At 39.0% G+C, this 16455-nt stretch overlaps 1 protein-coding gene across 5 annotated transcripts in view; it reads right to left on the minus strand.

The window, feature by feature from the left end:
- Nucleotides 1–16455, minus strand: part of ELMO1 (engulfment and cell motility 1) — a 316899-nt gene that overhangs the window by 147957 nt on the left and 152487 nt on the right. For all 5 annotated transcript variants that reach the window (XM_063157015.1, XM_063156989.1, XM_063157023.1 and 2 more), the window contains one exon: nt 12901–13005. In XM_063157015.1, the coding sequence (XP_063013085.1) occupies nt 12901–13005 (105 nt within the window). The remainder of the gene's footprint in view (nt 1–12900; nt 13006–16455) is intronic.

Below are 16455 nucleotides of genomic sequence, written 5' to 3' on the forward strand. Positions count from 1 at the left end.
TACAGGGCATATCAGACTTAGTCTAGGAAACTATATGGGGAATTCAGGAAAATGTATTTTAATAAACCTTAGTCTTCCCCACAGCTAAATGACCTATGCCATTTATGTCATGGCTTCAAACTGAAAGACAGTAGGTTTAGATGAGATATTAGGAAGAAATTTGTTACTGTGAGGGTGGTGAGGCACTGGAACGGGTTGCTTAGAAAAGCTGTGGATGCCCCACCCCTAGAAGTGTTCAAGGCCAGGCTGGATGGGGCTTTGTGTAACCTGGTCAAGTGGGAGATTTCCCTGCTCTGAGGTTGGAACTACATTTCTGAGGTCCTTTCCAAACCATTCTATGATTCTATGTCTGAGGCAGTAAGCAACATATAAACACAGTGCTGCTCCATGACCAACTGGGAAGTTTTGCCATTGCTATGCAATGTTGCTGTTCTGCACCACCCTGACTTGGAGAAACTGAAGTAAAAGCCAAAGAGAAAGAAATAGTTTCATTTTAAATGTGCTGGTTAAAGGAAATTAGGTAAATTATTGATAGGCATGAACACACCTAGAAGGATCTATAAAACCGAGACGGAATCTTCATCATTGTATTCAGTCTTCAAAGTAGTCTCAAATGATAAAATCAAACAACACACAAAGGAAGAAAATGTCTGCATTCTCTCTATTATGAGAAGAATTTTTTGCTTATGTGCAAAACATTTCAGAGAACAATCACTCTTGTATCAAGCACATGAATGTGCAAAAATGACTGAAGGAGAGTCTTTGCATTCTCTATTGAGCGACACTGTAAAATAAATGGAAGAAAATAACTCCTTCTACATTTATATACCCATTAAGTTCTGCCATATCTGATACAGTGGAGACAGTTTTCCTTGGCACTACAACTAAATAAGAAATGAAAAGTTATAAAAATACTATAGATTTCACTGAAGCAGTGAGCCTGAAAAGAAAGAGCAGAATAAGGTCTGGGGAAAAAAAAAAAGAAATTGTCAAAACAAATTTGAAGTAAAAATTGTCTTTGCAGAACAAACTTTGCCACTTTACAAAAAGAAAAACCTCATCCTAAGCAGCTGATGCATAGCCTAGGGATGAGGGACAGAAGAAGAAAATGAATTTCAAAGGTAAGATATTTTGCCAAGCAGCGGAGAATCCCAGATGATCTCACAATTTTTCTCACAAACAGGTGTTTAGACACTGCTCTCTGCCTTGCATTCCTCCTGTCTTGTTGGCCCCCATCTCCATCATGGTTTTTGTTTGGCTTTCTGTATTGTTTGTGGCTTTTTACTTGTTTGTTTTAAAACTTTCTATTTTTTACAGCAAATAAAGGTTTGCAAAGGGCTTCGAGGCTGGAATTCCACCCAAAACCAGGTGGAAAGGTGGACAGGAGAAGCAGTTCAATACTGGATGACAATAAAAACTTTCCCTCCCTTCTCAGATCTTGGTTTTGACTGTTTAGGTCTATATGGAGATTTGCTTCTAGTCCTTCTTTCCTGTGAAGCAGCTACATGTGGGAAAAGAGTGAAAACCCTACAGCAAGTAGGAAAGTTGTGCTTCACACAGCATGCCAAGGTCTTTTCAAAAAGCATCTATTTTAGTCCTACAGTACAAAGGGCAGCCTCTAGCTGCTCCCAACCCTTCACCCAGGGATGTAAAAGGGTGGTTGCTCTCTGTGTTATGAGAAAATGTGATCTCTTGGGTTTGTTTTCCAGTGCTGCTGCTATTTCCTTTGGTTGCTTACACTTGCCACAGAAGCTTACAAAGTCATTAGGGATATGATATATACTTTATCACCACAATTTTTTACTGGCCTTTTCCAATAGTACTGAGTCATGTTCCAGAGTTTGCCAAGAGGATTCTTCCTTCTAGAAGTTTTGGTTTAAATGCCAGGCAATTGCTCCATGTCATCTCTGGGTAACAGTAAATCAGAGAAACACCCCTGCTATTTTTGTTTTACGTTGCTGCAGCCACTGTTCAAGAAACATGTGAATATGACTTTATATTCTGGATGAGTCATCCTGCTTCACTCTCTCTCATGGAGGACAGAGCTACAGTTCTACACCCAGAAGCAGAAGCAAAGATAGAGTAGCACCAGAACAATGGAAAGCTGTGTGTCTCAATACCACCCTAAGATCACTTCCCTCATTCTTTTTATTACCCTGTTTTATCTCTCACATAATAAAACATAAAATCTGCATACTGGAGCAGGGGGTTGCTTCGACACAGATTTAGATACAGCAGAGAAACACTGGTAATAAAATCAATGGAGAGGCAAATTGAAAGGGCAAGGGGGAGGGAGAGGGAAGCATGGGGATGTATTTCTGCTCGCTTCTGGCAAATGCACTTTGTTGAGTCTCACATTAACCCGACATATTAACATTTCATGAGCACATAAATATTTAATGGTGACACCATATATGCATATAATGTAAGACAGAATTACAGCAATCAATAAGAATGCCAGAGAAATAGTTAAGGCACTGTGTATTGCTATACAGCAAATTAAATGGCAATTTGAGTAATCAATATGTAAAGCAGTCTTAAAATGATCCTCAGAAACACTCTCTACAAGCATCAGTTTTTTTTAGCATTTGCTGTACAAAATAAAGCAGTGCTGCCATGTCACATTCCTTTAAGAAAGTAAGATGGACGGCCCTTTACTGCATCTAAATATCTGTAGGCAAATTTGACAGATATGGATCTTCTGCAGGAAACAGCAACAGTAAAAAGGGAAAGAAAAAAAATAGGTTCTTATAAATATCCAAAGAGAAATCATTCCTAGTCTTGGCAACAGATTTACAACATTCATTATTATATTTGTAATACTCTTTTCACGACTTCACGACTCATATCCTGTTCCAAAGTAAAATGCTATAAATAGAGCTGATAAGGACATGGTTTTAATGTTATTTCCTTTATCACTGTGGTTACGGAGGAGAAATAAGCAGGGAATGGACACGTTCCCTTCATAAAGCGGTGAAAACAATACCAGGGAAAGAAATATAACACACAGCTCAAGACAGAAAAACACTTTGTTCTATCTATAGAGCATACTCCTGGCTTGAGTCACGTTTTTATCACAACAGTTATTTTACCACTGGAAGGAAAGTAGTGAGGAAGCTGCAAGCCCACACAACCTTCCTTTAAACGGAGGTCTATCATTAATGCTCATTAAGTGCTTCACCCTATTATCTTCTTCCACCTCCCCATCAAAAATCCACAGTGAGATGCAGATCCACCAGACATTCACAATCAGCAGCCACAGTGGCTCAATTTTGCTTGGGGAAAACAAATATTCAAAAGCAGAGACCATGGACATGGCAGTAGAATTCCTGGCACCACAGAATCGCAGAATCATTTAGGTTGGAAAAGATACTTAAGATCATCCAGTCCAACCATTAACTCAACACTGCTGAGTCGAGCACTAACTAAGCCATGTCTCCAAGTGCCTACATCTACATGTCCTTTAAATACTACCAGGGATGGTGACTCAACCACTCCCCACAGCAGGCTGTTCCAGTCGTTGACAACCTTCCCATGAAGAATTTAGGTATCCAACCTAAACCTCCACTAGCACAACTTAAGGCCATTTCCTCTTGCCCAGCTGTTTCTTCCTTGGGACAGGAAAACTCCTACCTTGCTACAACCTCCTTTCAGGGAGTTGTAGAGAGTGATATGGTCTCTCCTGAGCCTCCTTTTCCCCAGGTTGAACACCATCCCCCGCTCCCTCAGCTGCTCCTCATTGTGCTCCAGACCCTTCCCCAGCTCCATTGACCTTGTCTTGACAAACTCCAGCACCTCAATGCCATTCTTGCAGTGAAGGGCTCAAAACTGAACACAGGATTCAAGGTGTGGCCTCAGCAGTGCTGAGTGCACAGGGATAATCACTGTCCTGGCCACACTATTGCTGATCCAAGCCATGATTTTATGGGCCTTTTTGGCCATCTGGGCACACTGCTGGCTCACATCCCATCTAACTTCAATACTATCTTGACACTGGCTTGCCCTTTATTGCAACACTACAAATCCATTTGGCTGCCCTTTATTCTGATACTACAAAACTATTTCTGCCAATTTTTCCTGTCTTCAGACCTTGTGAAGTTACAGAATTGGGTAGGTCAAGCATGGAAATGCAGCATATAATACACTAGATGTTATACAGTTAAAAACCAAAATAAGCTCACAGTACACGAGTATTAAATTCTGCAGAACCTCTTCTCTTCCTCTTGTGTCTTTGATCAATACTGCCCATTACCATGAGGCAGAAAAAAAAAAATCCACCATAATGTGTAGTATTCAACAACAATGTGTATTTTTGCTTTAGGGAAGAGCGAAAAAGTCCAGACAAAAATCTCAATAGAAAAACAAAAGAAAATTAGCAAGAGAGGGCGGACAGGAAATATCTTAGTGATGTTCTTTGTAAAAATAAACAAGAACAAAACAATAGCAGCTCAGAAAATGGAAGGGAAAAAAAGAAAAACTGAGTGAGAGAAGCATAGAATAAAAAGAAAATGAATGAGATTAATTAACTAGCAGAGAGGAGAGAGGAAGAGGTTGAAAAATGTTTTTTAAAAATGTAAGGAGGTGAAACTTCTAGGAAATCAGTATTATCCATATTCTTGACAGTTCTACAAATGCAAGTCTGTAGCCTGTTAAGGCATGAGAATTTGACAGTATTAGTAGTAGAATACAGTTCTGTACAGTTATTATTATTTTAAATTATTTACTATATTTTTCCATCTATCTATGGAACTAAATCCAGCTGGTGTCCAGTCACAAGTGGTGCACCCCAAGGATCAGTATTGAGCCTAGTCCTGTTAAACACCTCTGTCAATGATTTGGGTGAGGGCACCAAGTGCCCCTGCAGTCAGTTCACAGATGATGCCGAGGTGGATGGGAGTGCTGATCTACTGGAGGGTAAGAAGAAGGATCTTGAAAGACTGGATGGATGGGATGAGGAAAACAGTCTGAGGTTTAACAAGTGGCCTGTGGCCTGGCCATACAATAAAAATTTGTTTTAAAATCGAATTTAAAAAAACCCCAAACTTGTAATACAGAAAAAATATATAAAATATAAATATGCAAAATAAATAAATAAACCCATTAAAAGTTATTTTTTAATTTAAAATAAAGTTAAGTATCATGCCAAGATCACAGGGAAATAATGCAAATTTCCCAGCAGCAGAAAAACTCCTTAGAAGACACCAACCTCAAAATCAAAAAGATTTTCTAAATTTATGGCAGTGTGCCTTTATGATTTTCCATTGAATTATTCATTGAGTCTGTCACTACCTCAGGATCCCAAAATAGACCCTCAGAAGGCAGTGGACTACGTGAAGGATTTTCCACACTTGACTACTATGGGTTTTAAAGTCTGCATCAGCTTCAGTAGCGAAGCTTATACCTGCATCTAAGAGTTAATGACTGACAAAAGGCAAAATTTTGAAGACAGGTATCTTCAAAAGCTTCCTCATCAAAATCCAGGAGGCTGAAACCACCAGACAGAAACATTTCTCCTTCACTGAGAAGAAATACCGACTTAGCCAGTCCCTTAATCCTTCACATTAAAGATGAAATTGTCTCAAAGCATATTGCCCATGGCAACTGCAGATGTAATTCTCAGATTCCTGAGCCAAAATCAGAGCTTGGCAATGAAACAGAGATGCATTGTGATTAGGAAATAAATACAGAACTGAAAGAAAGGCAAGATCCACTGTAGCTGCATTAATACTTCTAATAAGTCCCAGAGCAGGCAATTCAACGAATATTGCTGCACTATTAGAAAGGAGCATTTCTACAGACCAATTTTATAAAATGATCCTGTCTTAATAGAGAACAAGCTTTTTAGCAGTCTGCTGCAGGTTAATATCAAGAGGTTCAGAGAGCTATTTAGTAGAGATCATAAAAACCTCCTTAGACCCAAAATGAAAGGTCAAGCAGCATTTAAATATCCAGAAACTGCAGGGATTCTCTTCCTTTTCTTGACACTGCTTTTTTTTTTTTCTTTCCCTAAGCCTCCTTATCACATATGGTAGGCTTCACCATTCCCTCTTCATTTAGGTGCTTTAGGTAAGTCTAAGATGCAAATCTTTAAGATATGCTTCCTGAGAAGGGTGAGACTACTGCATTTTCATTCCTCCTCATCACCAACTTTGCTTTCTTCCTAAGGTAGCTTGTCATTTGCTTCAGCTTCAGCATCAGTCTTCTTCCAACATCCTTCACTCTGCACTGTCCCCTGCGACGCTGTATTTTTAATTTCCAATGCTTCCTCTCTCTCTTATCTCACTCTTCCTTGACATTCCTGAGTCATTATAGAAATTTCTCATGGCAAAGCTAAAATAAAGCAACAGTTATTTCTGTCTGCCTCTGGAAGATACTAGAATTGCAATTTAAACAAAGATCTGGAAGGAAACTTGAGACCTTCTACAGATATTGAAAAACAAGAAAGGGCCACTGACATGTGATGGCTTAACATTTCCAAAAGTTGGAGTTTTTCTGGAAAATTATGAAGTTATACTTTTCAAACAAATGTACTGCCAAACAATCTCAAGCTAAATATGCATGGTTCTGCAGGTGCTCACCTAGCAATAAATTTTCATTCTCACACAAACACCTTAGCTTATGAAGCATGACTGCAATTTTTATTTTCCATCTAAAGACAAATATGCAGTGGTTTGCCTCGCATCTTCCCCCTTTCTTTGCAGAAAAACCTTCTTCTTCTTCTTCTCTCTATGAAGAACCCACAAATAGTGGTAAGGCCCAAAACAAGAAGGCTCCATTGCCCTGCCATCCTCAGCAGCAGCACCAGAATGCGCTCTTCAATTTGTATGTCACAGGTATGTGAGAGGGCATTGAACTGGTACAGTTTGGAAAGCACCAGTCAGGTATTCCTCTCCCTCTGTGCCCCCCACAAATGTAAGAAGGTAATGTTTTTCCTGAAGTTCTCCCCTGGCTCACCAATGGCAGAGGTGGAAGGCAGAAACCTGCAGTTTCTGCGGAATATAGCAGGTTTTTGAATTTTTTCTTTCTTTCATAATGTAAAACATGCCCTATGGACACCCTAATGTTATTGTGGTATGGCTATATCTGAGAAAAACATCAACTTTTATAGCACATCAATGAGCTTGGCAGCCAGAGTTACATCACAAGTGCTCTGGACATGGAGTAAATGGGAAAACCCATGACAGTCAAAAGCTAGTTTTCTTTCCTCATGCATAAGCATCTCAGCTTTGCAGGTGGAGGGACCGTGGCTGCACAAAAACTAGCCCAATCTTTGTATGCTACTGCTGCAACCTTGGTGTGATTCAAAACCTTTTGAGGACAGTTGCTAGGCTTGCATCAATTTCTGGGCCCTTTGGATCAGAATGCAATTTAGACAAGAGCTGCCATAAACCTGGGAACATTTAGGAGAGCTATGAATGGTGGAAAGTGATCTGAACTCATGCCTTATGTATCCCACTGCACATTCCACACAGGGCTGTGCAGAGAGTGCCATGACTCCCTTAGAATTCCCTTCCTCAGTGCTAATTTTGTGTCTATGCTGCAACCAGCCACTCCAGGATTTTGCATCTTTAACTGCAGAGGGACCCATCTCAATCCCCCTCAGTGATGGAGGCCCTCAGGGCTGTCATGTAAAGGAGAAACATTGTGTGATGTTTGGGAAGAAATAAAGCACAGGCAGAAAGACACTTAGATGTGTGAGTGGAATAGAAAGCTTGGCTGAGAAAAGACAAGAACACATTAATAATCTGGGAACCTGGCTTAGGCAATTAGGTCCTTTTGCATTCATTCATGAGACTCACCAGGAAGACTCATGTAAAAAACCTCATTTTTCTCTCTATATTCTACAAAAAAAAAAAAGTTACATCTTTTCCTACCATTTCTGGGAGGGGAGAAAAGCATGGCAGAAATCAAGCTCAATTTTATTTCAGAAAATGCTGAAATTATATGTTGGACTCCTCATATCTGATCAGGAGAGAGTGAGTAGGCACGAGGAGACTTTGTGAATTGACGGAAGGATGTGTAGGCAGCCTCCTATACAACAACTGCATGGGCTAGAAAGTACACGGCAGACAGTCTGACTGTGACTCAGCCCATTTGGGTTCTGAAAGGTCCCTGCAGGATGCCAGCAATCTTCCTGCCTGCATCACTGGCACTTGCAAACAGCACCTGCTCCTCCTCTCTGACTTCTGAAAGCTTCAAATGCAAAAGAGCTCCCTCCTCAGCCTCCCCGAATGTAGCTGCTGGGGAAGAAGTGTCCCTGCATTACAACTGTGTGAGTAACCAAATTACCAGCTCAGCAAACTCAGGGGAAGGAGGATTTTCTAGTACTGACCATAAACTAAGTCATCTTCTAATTTTCAGGTATTCAAAGTAATTTTTGGTGCAACCAAAGTCCACATGTTGTTTTTTTTTTTTTTTTACTTGGAACGCTGTAATAACTTTTAAAACTTGTTTTAAATGCAAGAACAGAAAATCTAAGAGCATACCACTAAGTATCTTACACATCACTCACAAAAATTTAGAAGCGTTGGATCCATCATAAAATGGATTCAACTTTCAGCATGGATTTCAACACTGCCTTCCCACCCTAGCGATAATCTTTTATATGGAAAATCTCACTTGCAATATCAAACAAATATTTGAACAAAATAGATAAAATCAGTAGGAAAAGGGATAAACTTTTTCTTCTGCAGATGAGACTTGAATTTCAGGCTAGAGTCAAATGATATTATTCCTACAGATGAAGAGCCTACTAATCTAATAAAGGGCAAAGAACTGGACATAAACTTGGCAGCCACCTGGACAGAACCAAAAATAGGTGACTAGCCAATATTCAGACCCAAAGCTGCTAATTTTATCTGTATTTTCTGCCTGAAGCACCAATCCCATGTGCTCAAACAAAATGATGAGACACAGTATGTGTCCTCTCAAGGCAGAATCTGACCCCAAAGCAGCAGTGAGTCCTGCTAGAATATAGCTGGTCAGAAACACAGAAGAAAAATATAGACAAGCCACCAATTTGTCAGTCATCAAATTCATTAGAATGAGAAAGGTTTTTTCCACAGACTCTTTACACTCAGAAATATTAAAAGGCACATTGCTACAAGTTACCAGTAAGAAAAATTTCAATATGTCTGTATTGAATAAAGTCTGCCTTCAATGGTAACTTATAATTTTATTTTTAAAATTAGTAGAATGTGAAGCTGAAGTAGTTTTGGAAAGGAATAAATTGAAAGTAGGGGAACACATGACTTGTCTGCTACAAAAGAACAAAAAAATTATCTGTCACAAAGCTTTATTCCAATCATTTTCTTCTCTGTTAAATTTAATTATACACTCTAGCCGTCCTATAATTATGGATCTTGGGAAGCTGCCAATTATTTCCTGTGGAAAATTTTAAAATTTCTTGTAGAAATTCAACATTACTTCCATCAATGCATTCCATATACTATGTCATCACCTTTTAAAAGCCAAACCTCTATAGTGATTGATTATTTAAGTGCAACATGAAAAAAAATCCAGTGCACATCAGTCACTGATAGCACCAGACAATTAATTAAAGAGAAAGAAAAGATAACTCAACAGGAAACTAATTCAATAGGACACTTTAAAAAAAACCCAAATGATAGCTAATGACACCACACAGTCAAAGAGAACGTTTGGTTTTTTTCCCATTCACTAAGCAATCTACTGGAGGCTCCAGTCATCTTGTATGGCAAACAGAACCCTGAGGTTCAAAATCTGTTAACTCAAAGTTTGTATAAACACTGTGTTTATCTGAAAGAAGACAGCAAGTAAAGAAAACATATTACTGCAATATCAGGAAAAAGTACACAATGGGGAAAAGGTGAATGAAAGAAGTGGATTGTGGGGAAGTAGTTAAAAAAGACTAAAAGAAGGGGAAAAGCGTGGTTATTTTTGTTTCCTCCTTCACTGTGTGACACCCGTATTTTCACCCCCAAATGCCTTTTGCTTTCAAGATGCAGAGTTACCCATCTGCTGCAGTGCCTTCACACCCATCTTTAACAAATTGCAATTGCATTTACTCTTCCTACTTTAGTGTGCTAAAGTACATTAGTTTTCTACTGGTCTTTGAAGCCCCACCGCCAGCCCCCAAGAGGGCACCTCAGTTTCAGACATCCTTCCTACCCAACTAATCTATTTATTATGCAAATTACTTCTAAGCAGAATCTCTTATGAAAGAACAAGGACTGAAAAGGGAAGAGATTACTTATTGACTGCATTCTCTTCCAACTTCTGCTTATCCATTATTTTCATTACTACAAGAACTAAGGGTCATGGAGCAGGGGCATCCTAAGAGCCACAGGTCAGACTGCAGGGAATTGTGCTGCCCATTAAAATGCAGCACTGCCAATACGCTCACTGAAACCATTATGACTTCCTGATAGTGTCTCTGCTTAATACATCACATTCTATCAGGGAAAACTTCAGATATTCCCAGTTTGTTTCAAACCAGCTCTGATTTTCAGCCTCAATTTCTAATTACTGCATGGCAGAGATAGTATCTGGAGCTTAGGAATTAACCCATGGCAAAGGAATCAATTGAATTGCAAAGAGACAAGTCGAAAATAATCTCTCCTCCTAGGAACCAAACTATTTCCTAGTGTCAGCAACGAAAAGAGAAGAGTTCCTGTCAAACAAGTTTTTCAGGATGCAAGTATATAGCTGAATGTATAGCTAACTATTTATTGTGGAAACTTCAGCTTGACCACAGGAGGAATTTTATTAGGGTACAGGAGTAGAAATACATCTAAAAAATAAGCAAGGTCAACAGTCTGTACAAGTAGAGCAAATTGGCATTGTGGGAGGTTTGGGAGCCAAAGGCCATGAAGGAAAGGTAATGTTAGATGTGAAATAAGGGAAGTGCAAAAGGAACAGGCATGTCAGGGCCCACAGGAAATTACTGTACACCAGCTAGCAAGTCAAGGAGATGAAGAGAGAGAAAGTAGGTGTCTTTTGCAATCAAAGACTATCAACGCTGTAGGAGTTGCACAACACCATCATCTCAGAGGTGTTCCTACTGTGCCAGCAATGCTGTATAAACACTAAGTAGAACTCCTCAGAGTGGTGGATAGACTAACATACTCCCAAAGCACATTTACAGTCCCCAAAGCAGCTTTAGGCAAGCAATTGAATCTGAGAGTGCCTCTGCAAGGCACTTCTAGTGGATGTGTACTCTTTCTCAGGAGGGATATACATGAGGCAGTCAGGCACTCCCCTAACAGGGACCATGCAGGAATAAAAACAGGCAGCTCAAAACAACAAAATTCTCAGTAATGCAGCAGCAAAAATACTGCATTATAGGAACAGGGCTGAGCCGGCAGCAAAATCCTTTCCAAAAAGTGGCTAATTACATGCTTCACTGAATCCAATTTTTAAGACAGCATTTGCAAAATGAACATGAAAAAATAAGAAAAACTTGAGAGTTGTCAATGAGAGTTTTATTTCAACAGAATTTTTGTCCTCTTTCAAACGTTTCAGACTTCTTTAAAACATGTCTGACCCATTTGGAAGCACTGGCTACCTCTAATTCTCTAAGCTGAATTTTTATAAGTATGAAGTAGCACAGTCCAGATCTTATAAAATTTTAATGAGAAACAATAAGCAATTTCTTTTTATAAACAAAAACACTATTCAGCATAGTTTCTCCAGAAAATCTGCTCTTTGTTCATCACCTGAGGTAGTCCTTGATTTCAGGGATTTATAGGGATTGATAAATACTATTGTACTGCATACTACCACAGTATCTTTTTCAAGAGTTATTGCTAGATTCAGACAGAGGAGAAAGATCCATTTAAAGAGCAAATCCTACAATCCCATCATATGGTATTATGTCCATACATATCAGCAAGCCCTTTGCAAACCTATTAGAGCTTTGACACCAATTTACTTCAAACAGAAAACAGATGATAACATATATTAAAAGATCATTCTTGACTTTTAGTGGAAATGATTGGTGTTTCTGCTGTTTTCTTGCTATACACAATCTTCTTTAAGCTGGTTTGCATGAGCATTTTTCTCGGGGAATTAAACCATCCCTATGAACTCCAGACACCAGCTTTCATGATTATCCTCCCTTTCCATCTGTGCTTGCTTGGTTTATGCTTGGCAAGCACTTGATTTCAATAAAGTTCAGTAAAAGTTGTTCTCTTCAGAGGCAGGTATTATTCAGCTGTATGCCTCTTCTTGTAGGGATGCAACACATAACCTCCTCTAACTACCTCTGAAATAACCTTGAAATAATGTAGGAAGTGGAGTGGGCAGGGGACAGGAATGGGTTATACATGTAAATCATGATGCTTTGTACATATTTTACTCCTAGCATGACCTCTCCTACAGAAGTAGTTTTAGTGGAAGCGTCTTAACTCTCAGTACCCTGCCAACTTGGTCACCTCTCAAAGGTGATTGATCTTCAAATTTGAAGATCAACTCTCATTTGATCTTCAAATCCTCCTTTCCACAAAAAAAAAAAAATGCTGTCAGTTTTTGGTAGCAGGTCAGAGATTTCTGCATAATTACTCCTTCCTGAGTTTATGGTCATCCATTATGCATCTGACAAAAGCACAGGCTCATTTCTCTTCTCTTTGCAGGCCTAAGCAAAAAGGAGTACTTGCAAAAAGTAGTATCTGAATATTTGACTCTGCAATAGAATAGAATAGAATATTTGACTCAGCAATGACAGTCAAGACAACTGTACAGCTTTCTCCCAGGCCTTTTACAGACTTACATCATGTTTTAGTGTCACATGGTTTGTCTTCCTAGAGTTTGCTATTAATGATACCAGGATTTTGAACCTCCCCTCCAAAGTCAACTGCAAACAGGACATAATTACTGTGAGCAGGCAACTGCAAAGATCTCCATGACAAGAGGAAGCCTTACCCGAATATAAGCATCCTGGTGATGTTTGGCAAAGTACAGCATGTTGTCAAGGGCCAGCATTCCAGGAGGGGTCTGTGTGAAATCCAATGCTGGGTTTACATGATTCTGCAAAAAAAAAAAAAAAGCAAGATCACTCAATGAGCACCTTTACAAAAGCTATCAGTTCCCTAGTGTTGGTGAGCACCGTGTTAGCGTGCTGTGTCAAAAAATGTTTGGCAACAGAGCTCTTTTTGCTGAGCAGAAAACTCTTAATAAGGAAATTGCCCATGCCTGGAAAAACTCTACAACCAAATGCAGCCACTATGAGGCTGGCATGTCAGTAATTCACTTCTGTGAATTGCAGCAGCTGTGGAATGGAGTTTCCCAAAGGCTGAACTCTTTAGAAGCACAGACACCTATGTTGTTCATGGAGATAGACTCCTTGGTGATACTACAGACTAAAAGTGCATAAAAATACAGAGAATTGAGCCAACAGACACCAAAACACCTATTTATACAACTGTTATGGAACTATTTCAAATAAACCACAAAAAAGAGAAAAAAACCCTACCAGACCAAATAGCTGTATTAAGTCTATTGGATCTTGTGGACTCCTGAACACAAAGGGACTCAGATAAAATTTTAAGTGAAAATAAATAGATTCATCTCGTGGAATTCAGTTACATTTTTTTTGTTACATTCTGAACCTATTAGTTTCCTCCATGGAACTAATGAATAAACATACCGTATATAACTAGAACTCATTAGCTTCTACATGCACATACATATTGCAGATGTTCAGTTTCACACACTACATGAAAAACTACAGGTGCCCAAAATATTTACTAACTCAGCTGATTTTTTGATTGGATGCAATGAAATGTACATTTGAATAAGCTTCATGGTTTATTTGCCAGGCTGCAACAAAGAACCTGCTCAGAAATCCCAAGAATATGTCTCCATCAAATAATGCCTCCTTCTGCTAAGCTCTTTTTATCACCTTTGCAATGTCCCATCATTCTGACACAGAAAGATGCCCCTAGCTCCTTGTCAACGGCATTTCTATTCTGTGAGACCCAGCTGACAGGGACTTTAAAAGTGCATTTACTACCAGAAATCTAGCAAAGCTCAGCACAGGTTTCTACGATTACTGCATTTCTGCAGTGTGCTCAGGATCTGATCCACCCCCTTCACTGATGAAAGCATGGGTTTTGCTACTTTTCCTTCGGTTGAGTCTGTCAGGCCATAAGGTGGTAGAAGTGAGTGATTCTACTTTTTTGCCCATTTTAGCTTCAGATGTACTATATGTTGGTTTTAGCCAGTCAATAATTCACAATTGCATAAAAGATTAAAAATAGTAGAAAGCAAAATTTATACATTAAGGTGCCTGCTGCAACTTCAAAAGTAGACAAATATATTATTCTGAAGATGGCATGCAGAACCTGTTTGTTGTACATTTCCAGATTAGGGCTGTTGGTGTACAAGCAAAACAATCACAGGCTAATTAGGGAATCAAGAGGATGCCTGGAACCCTGGATTTTATACAGAAAGATCTATGTGATAAGTATTTAAGAAGGGTAGTTGTAGTTTAGGAAGGGAAAACAATGTCTTACTGAGTTGTAAGTTTCAAAAACTCCCCTTTAAATTTTTTTTTCACTTTCATCTGCTTATCTGAATGACAGACAATAGCCTTTCATGACTATTTCCCCAACTCAACCTTTCATTTTCCACATTGATGCATTTATCATTCAGAACATTTAAAATCAGTACAAAACTGCTTCACACACATCACAAGCCCCACAGACTTCAGCTTCTGGGAGAAGAAAACTTCCCCTCCTACAATTTTCAAGCATTTCAAAAAGGGCATTTTAAGAGAGGCTGAGTCTCACAGACACACAAATGGCCTCCTCAATCCAGCATGAATATCTTACAGATCCTTCTCTGCATTTGAAACTACCTCCAATTTGGCCATAAAGTACAAGTCCTTAGGGACACCTCTTGATACTTTGCTGTGTCATGAGGTCCATGAGGTCCATTTCCTTGGGAAAGCTACTGGGAACCACAGGATCACCAGTCAGCAGGGAACCCTACAGCACCAGTTTTGCAAAAACTTATGGAGGTAGAACTACAGCAGAAGGCTGAACGTGCTGCACTCTTGGCTCCTATGCTACAGCACAGGTAGGGTACACTTGGATAAATACCTGACAAACACAGAGAGTTTCAAGACTCAGCTACATTTATCCAGCTATTAAAATACTACTACTAATTTCACTGGCATTTACAATGGTAAAATAAATGCAGGACACAAATAAAAAGCCTGATCTACAGTTGCTTGAATAGTTTTTTGCTTCATCCCATTCTAAATCAACAAACAAACAGAAAGGACATGAGGAATCTCATGACATTTAGTAAGGATGACTCATTTTGTCTCTTACCATCACTACTAGTTCTATGTTCAATCAGAAAATCCATCTCTCCATCACTTTTATTTTATCTCCAAGTCAAGCCTATAAGCCCAGCTATTTTCAGTTTGTTTCTGTTTTTCAAAAGTTTCTGTCTCGTGGGATGCCAGTATAACTAGGGCTTGATCTTCAGCTCTGTTGATTTAAATAACTAGAAATTAAGAAGCAGATAATAGCTGAGGATCCACAAGACAGTTCTGGCATGTGTGAGACAATACATTACCTTCAATTATTCTTGAAATTCAAAAGGAATGTCAGACACTTTGTTCCCTTCCTTCTTTCTCCCTCCCCCTAAAATCATCCTTTTCTTAACATGATGAATATTTGTGGTTGAAATATTAAGTTATTGAGAGCGGGTTTAGAAATGAGATACAAAGCTACATTATCTAAAATGCTGTAGTGAATAATTCAGAAGTAGGCAAACACCCCACCTACAATATAATTTATTAAATATATGGAACACAGCACTTCAGGCATATTTATTGCATCCATTTAGTACAAAATCTATGGCATTTTTTGCTTTATGAAAAGCTAGGAGTAAGAAATACAAATGAAACAGATTTGTTAGTTCCAATTTTTCAGATAATTTTTGATTTTTTTTCCACTAGGCTGAGAAATATCTTTGCATTTTTCAGCTTCAGCATCTATGTGGTATTTAACAGCTTATGCTCTTATGCCATACATGTTAACATACCAGAACATTCAAGAATTTGTTAGCCAACTCAATAGGATACTGTGGGAACAAAAGTTCATTGCTTTTGATAAGATGAAAACTCAAAATCACATCTGCTTATGCTATTAAAAAAAAAAGTAGAAAAATAGCACGTGGCATGTTTCACAATACGATAGCTATTCTGGCTAAATCCCAGTGCAGTAATTACAGACAACCTAGCATTCTAACGCAGTTCTGGCTGTGTAAAGCTTTCTTCTGTACCCTGAATGGCTTCACTGTCTTACTCCTGGCAGCAATCTCTGAGGGATGTATGGATTTCACTGCTAGGTACATGTCCTCACACCAAGGTGCCTGTTCACAGCAAGGCTGTACTGTCTGTAACTGCTAATGGAATAAGGACCATTTACTCCTTACATTATTCCTGACAATATCTTCCACATG

This window comes from Melospiza melodia, chromosome 1 (genome assembly GCF_035770615.1).
Source record: "Melospiza melodia melodia isolate bMelMel2 chromosome 1, bMelMel2.pri, whole genome shotgun sequence".
Lineage (NCBI taxonomy): Eukaryota > Metazoa > Chordata > Aves > Passeriformes > Passerellidae > Melospiza > Melospiza melodia.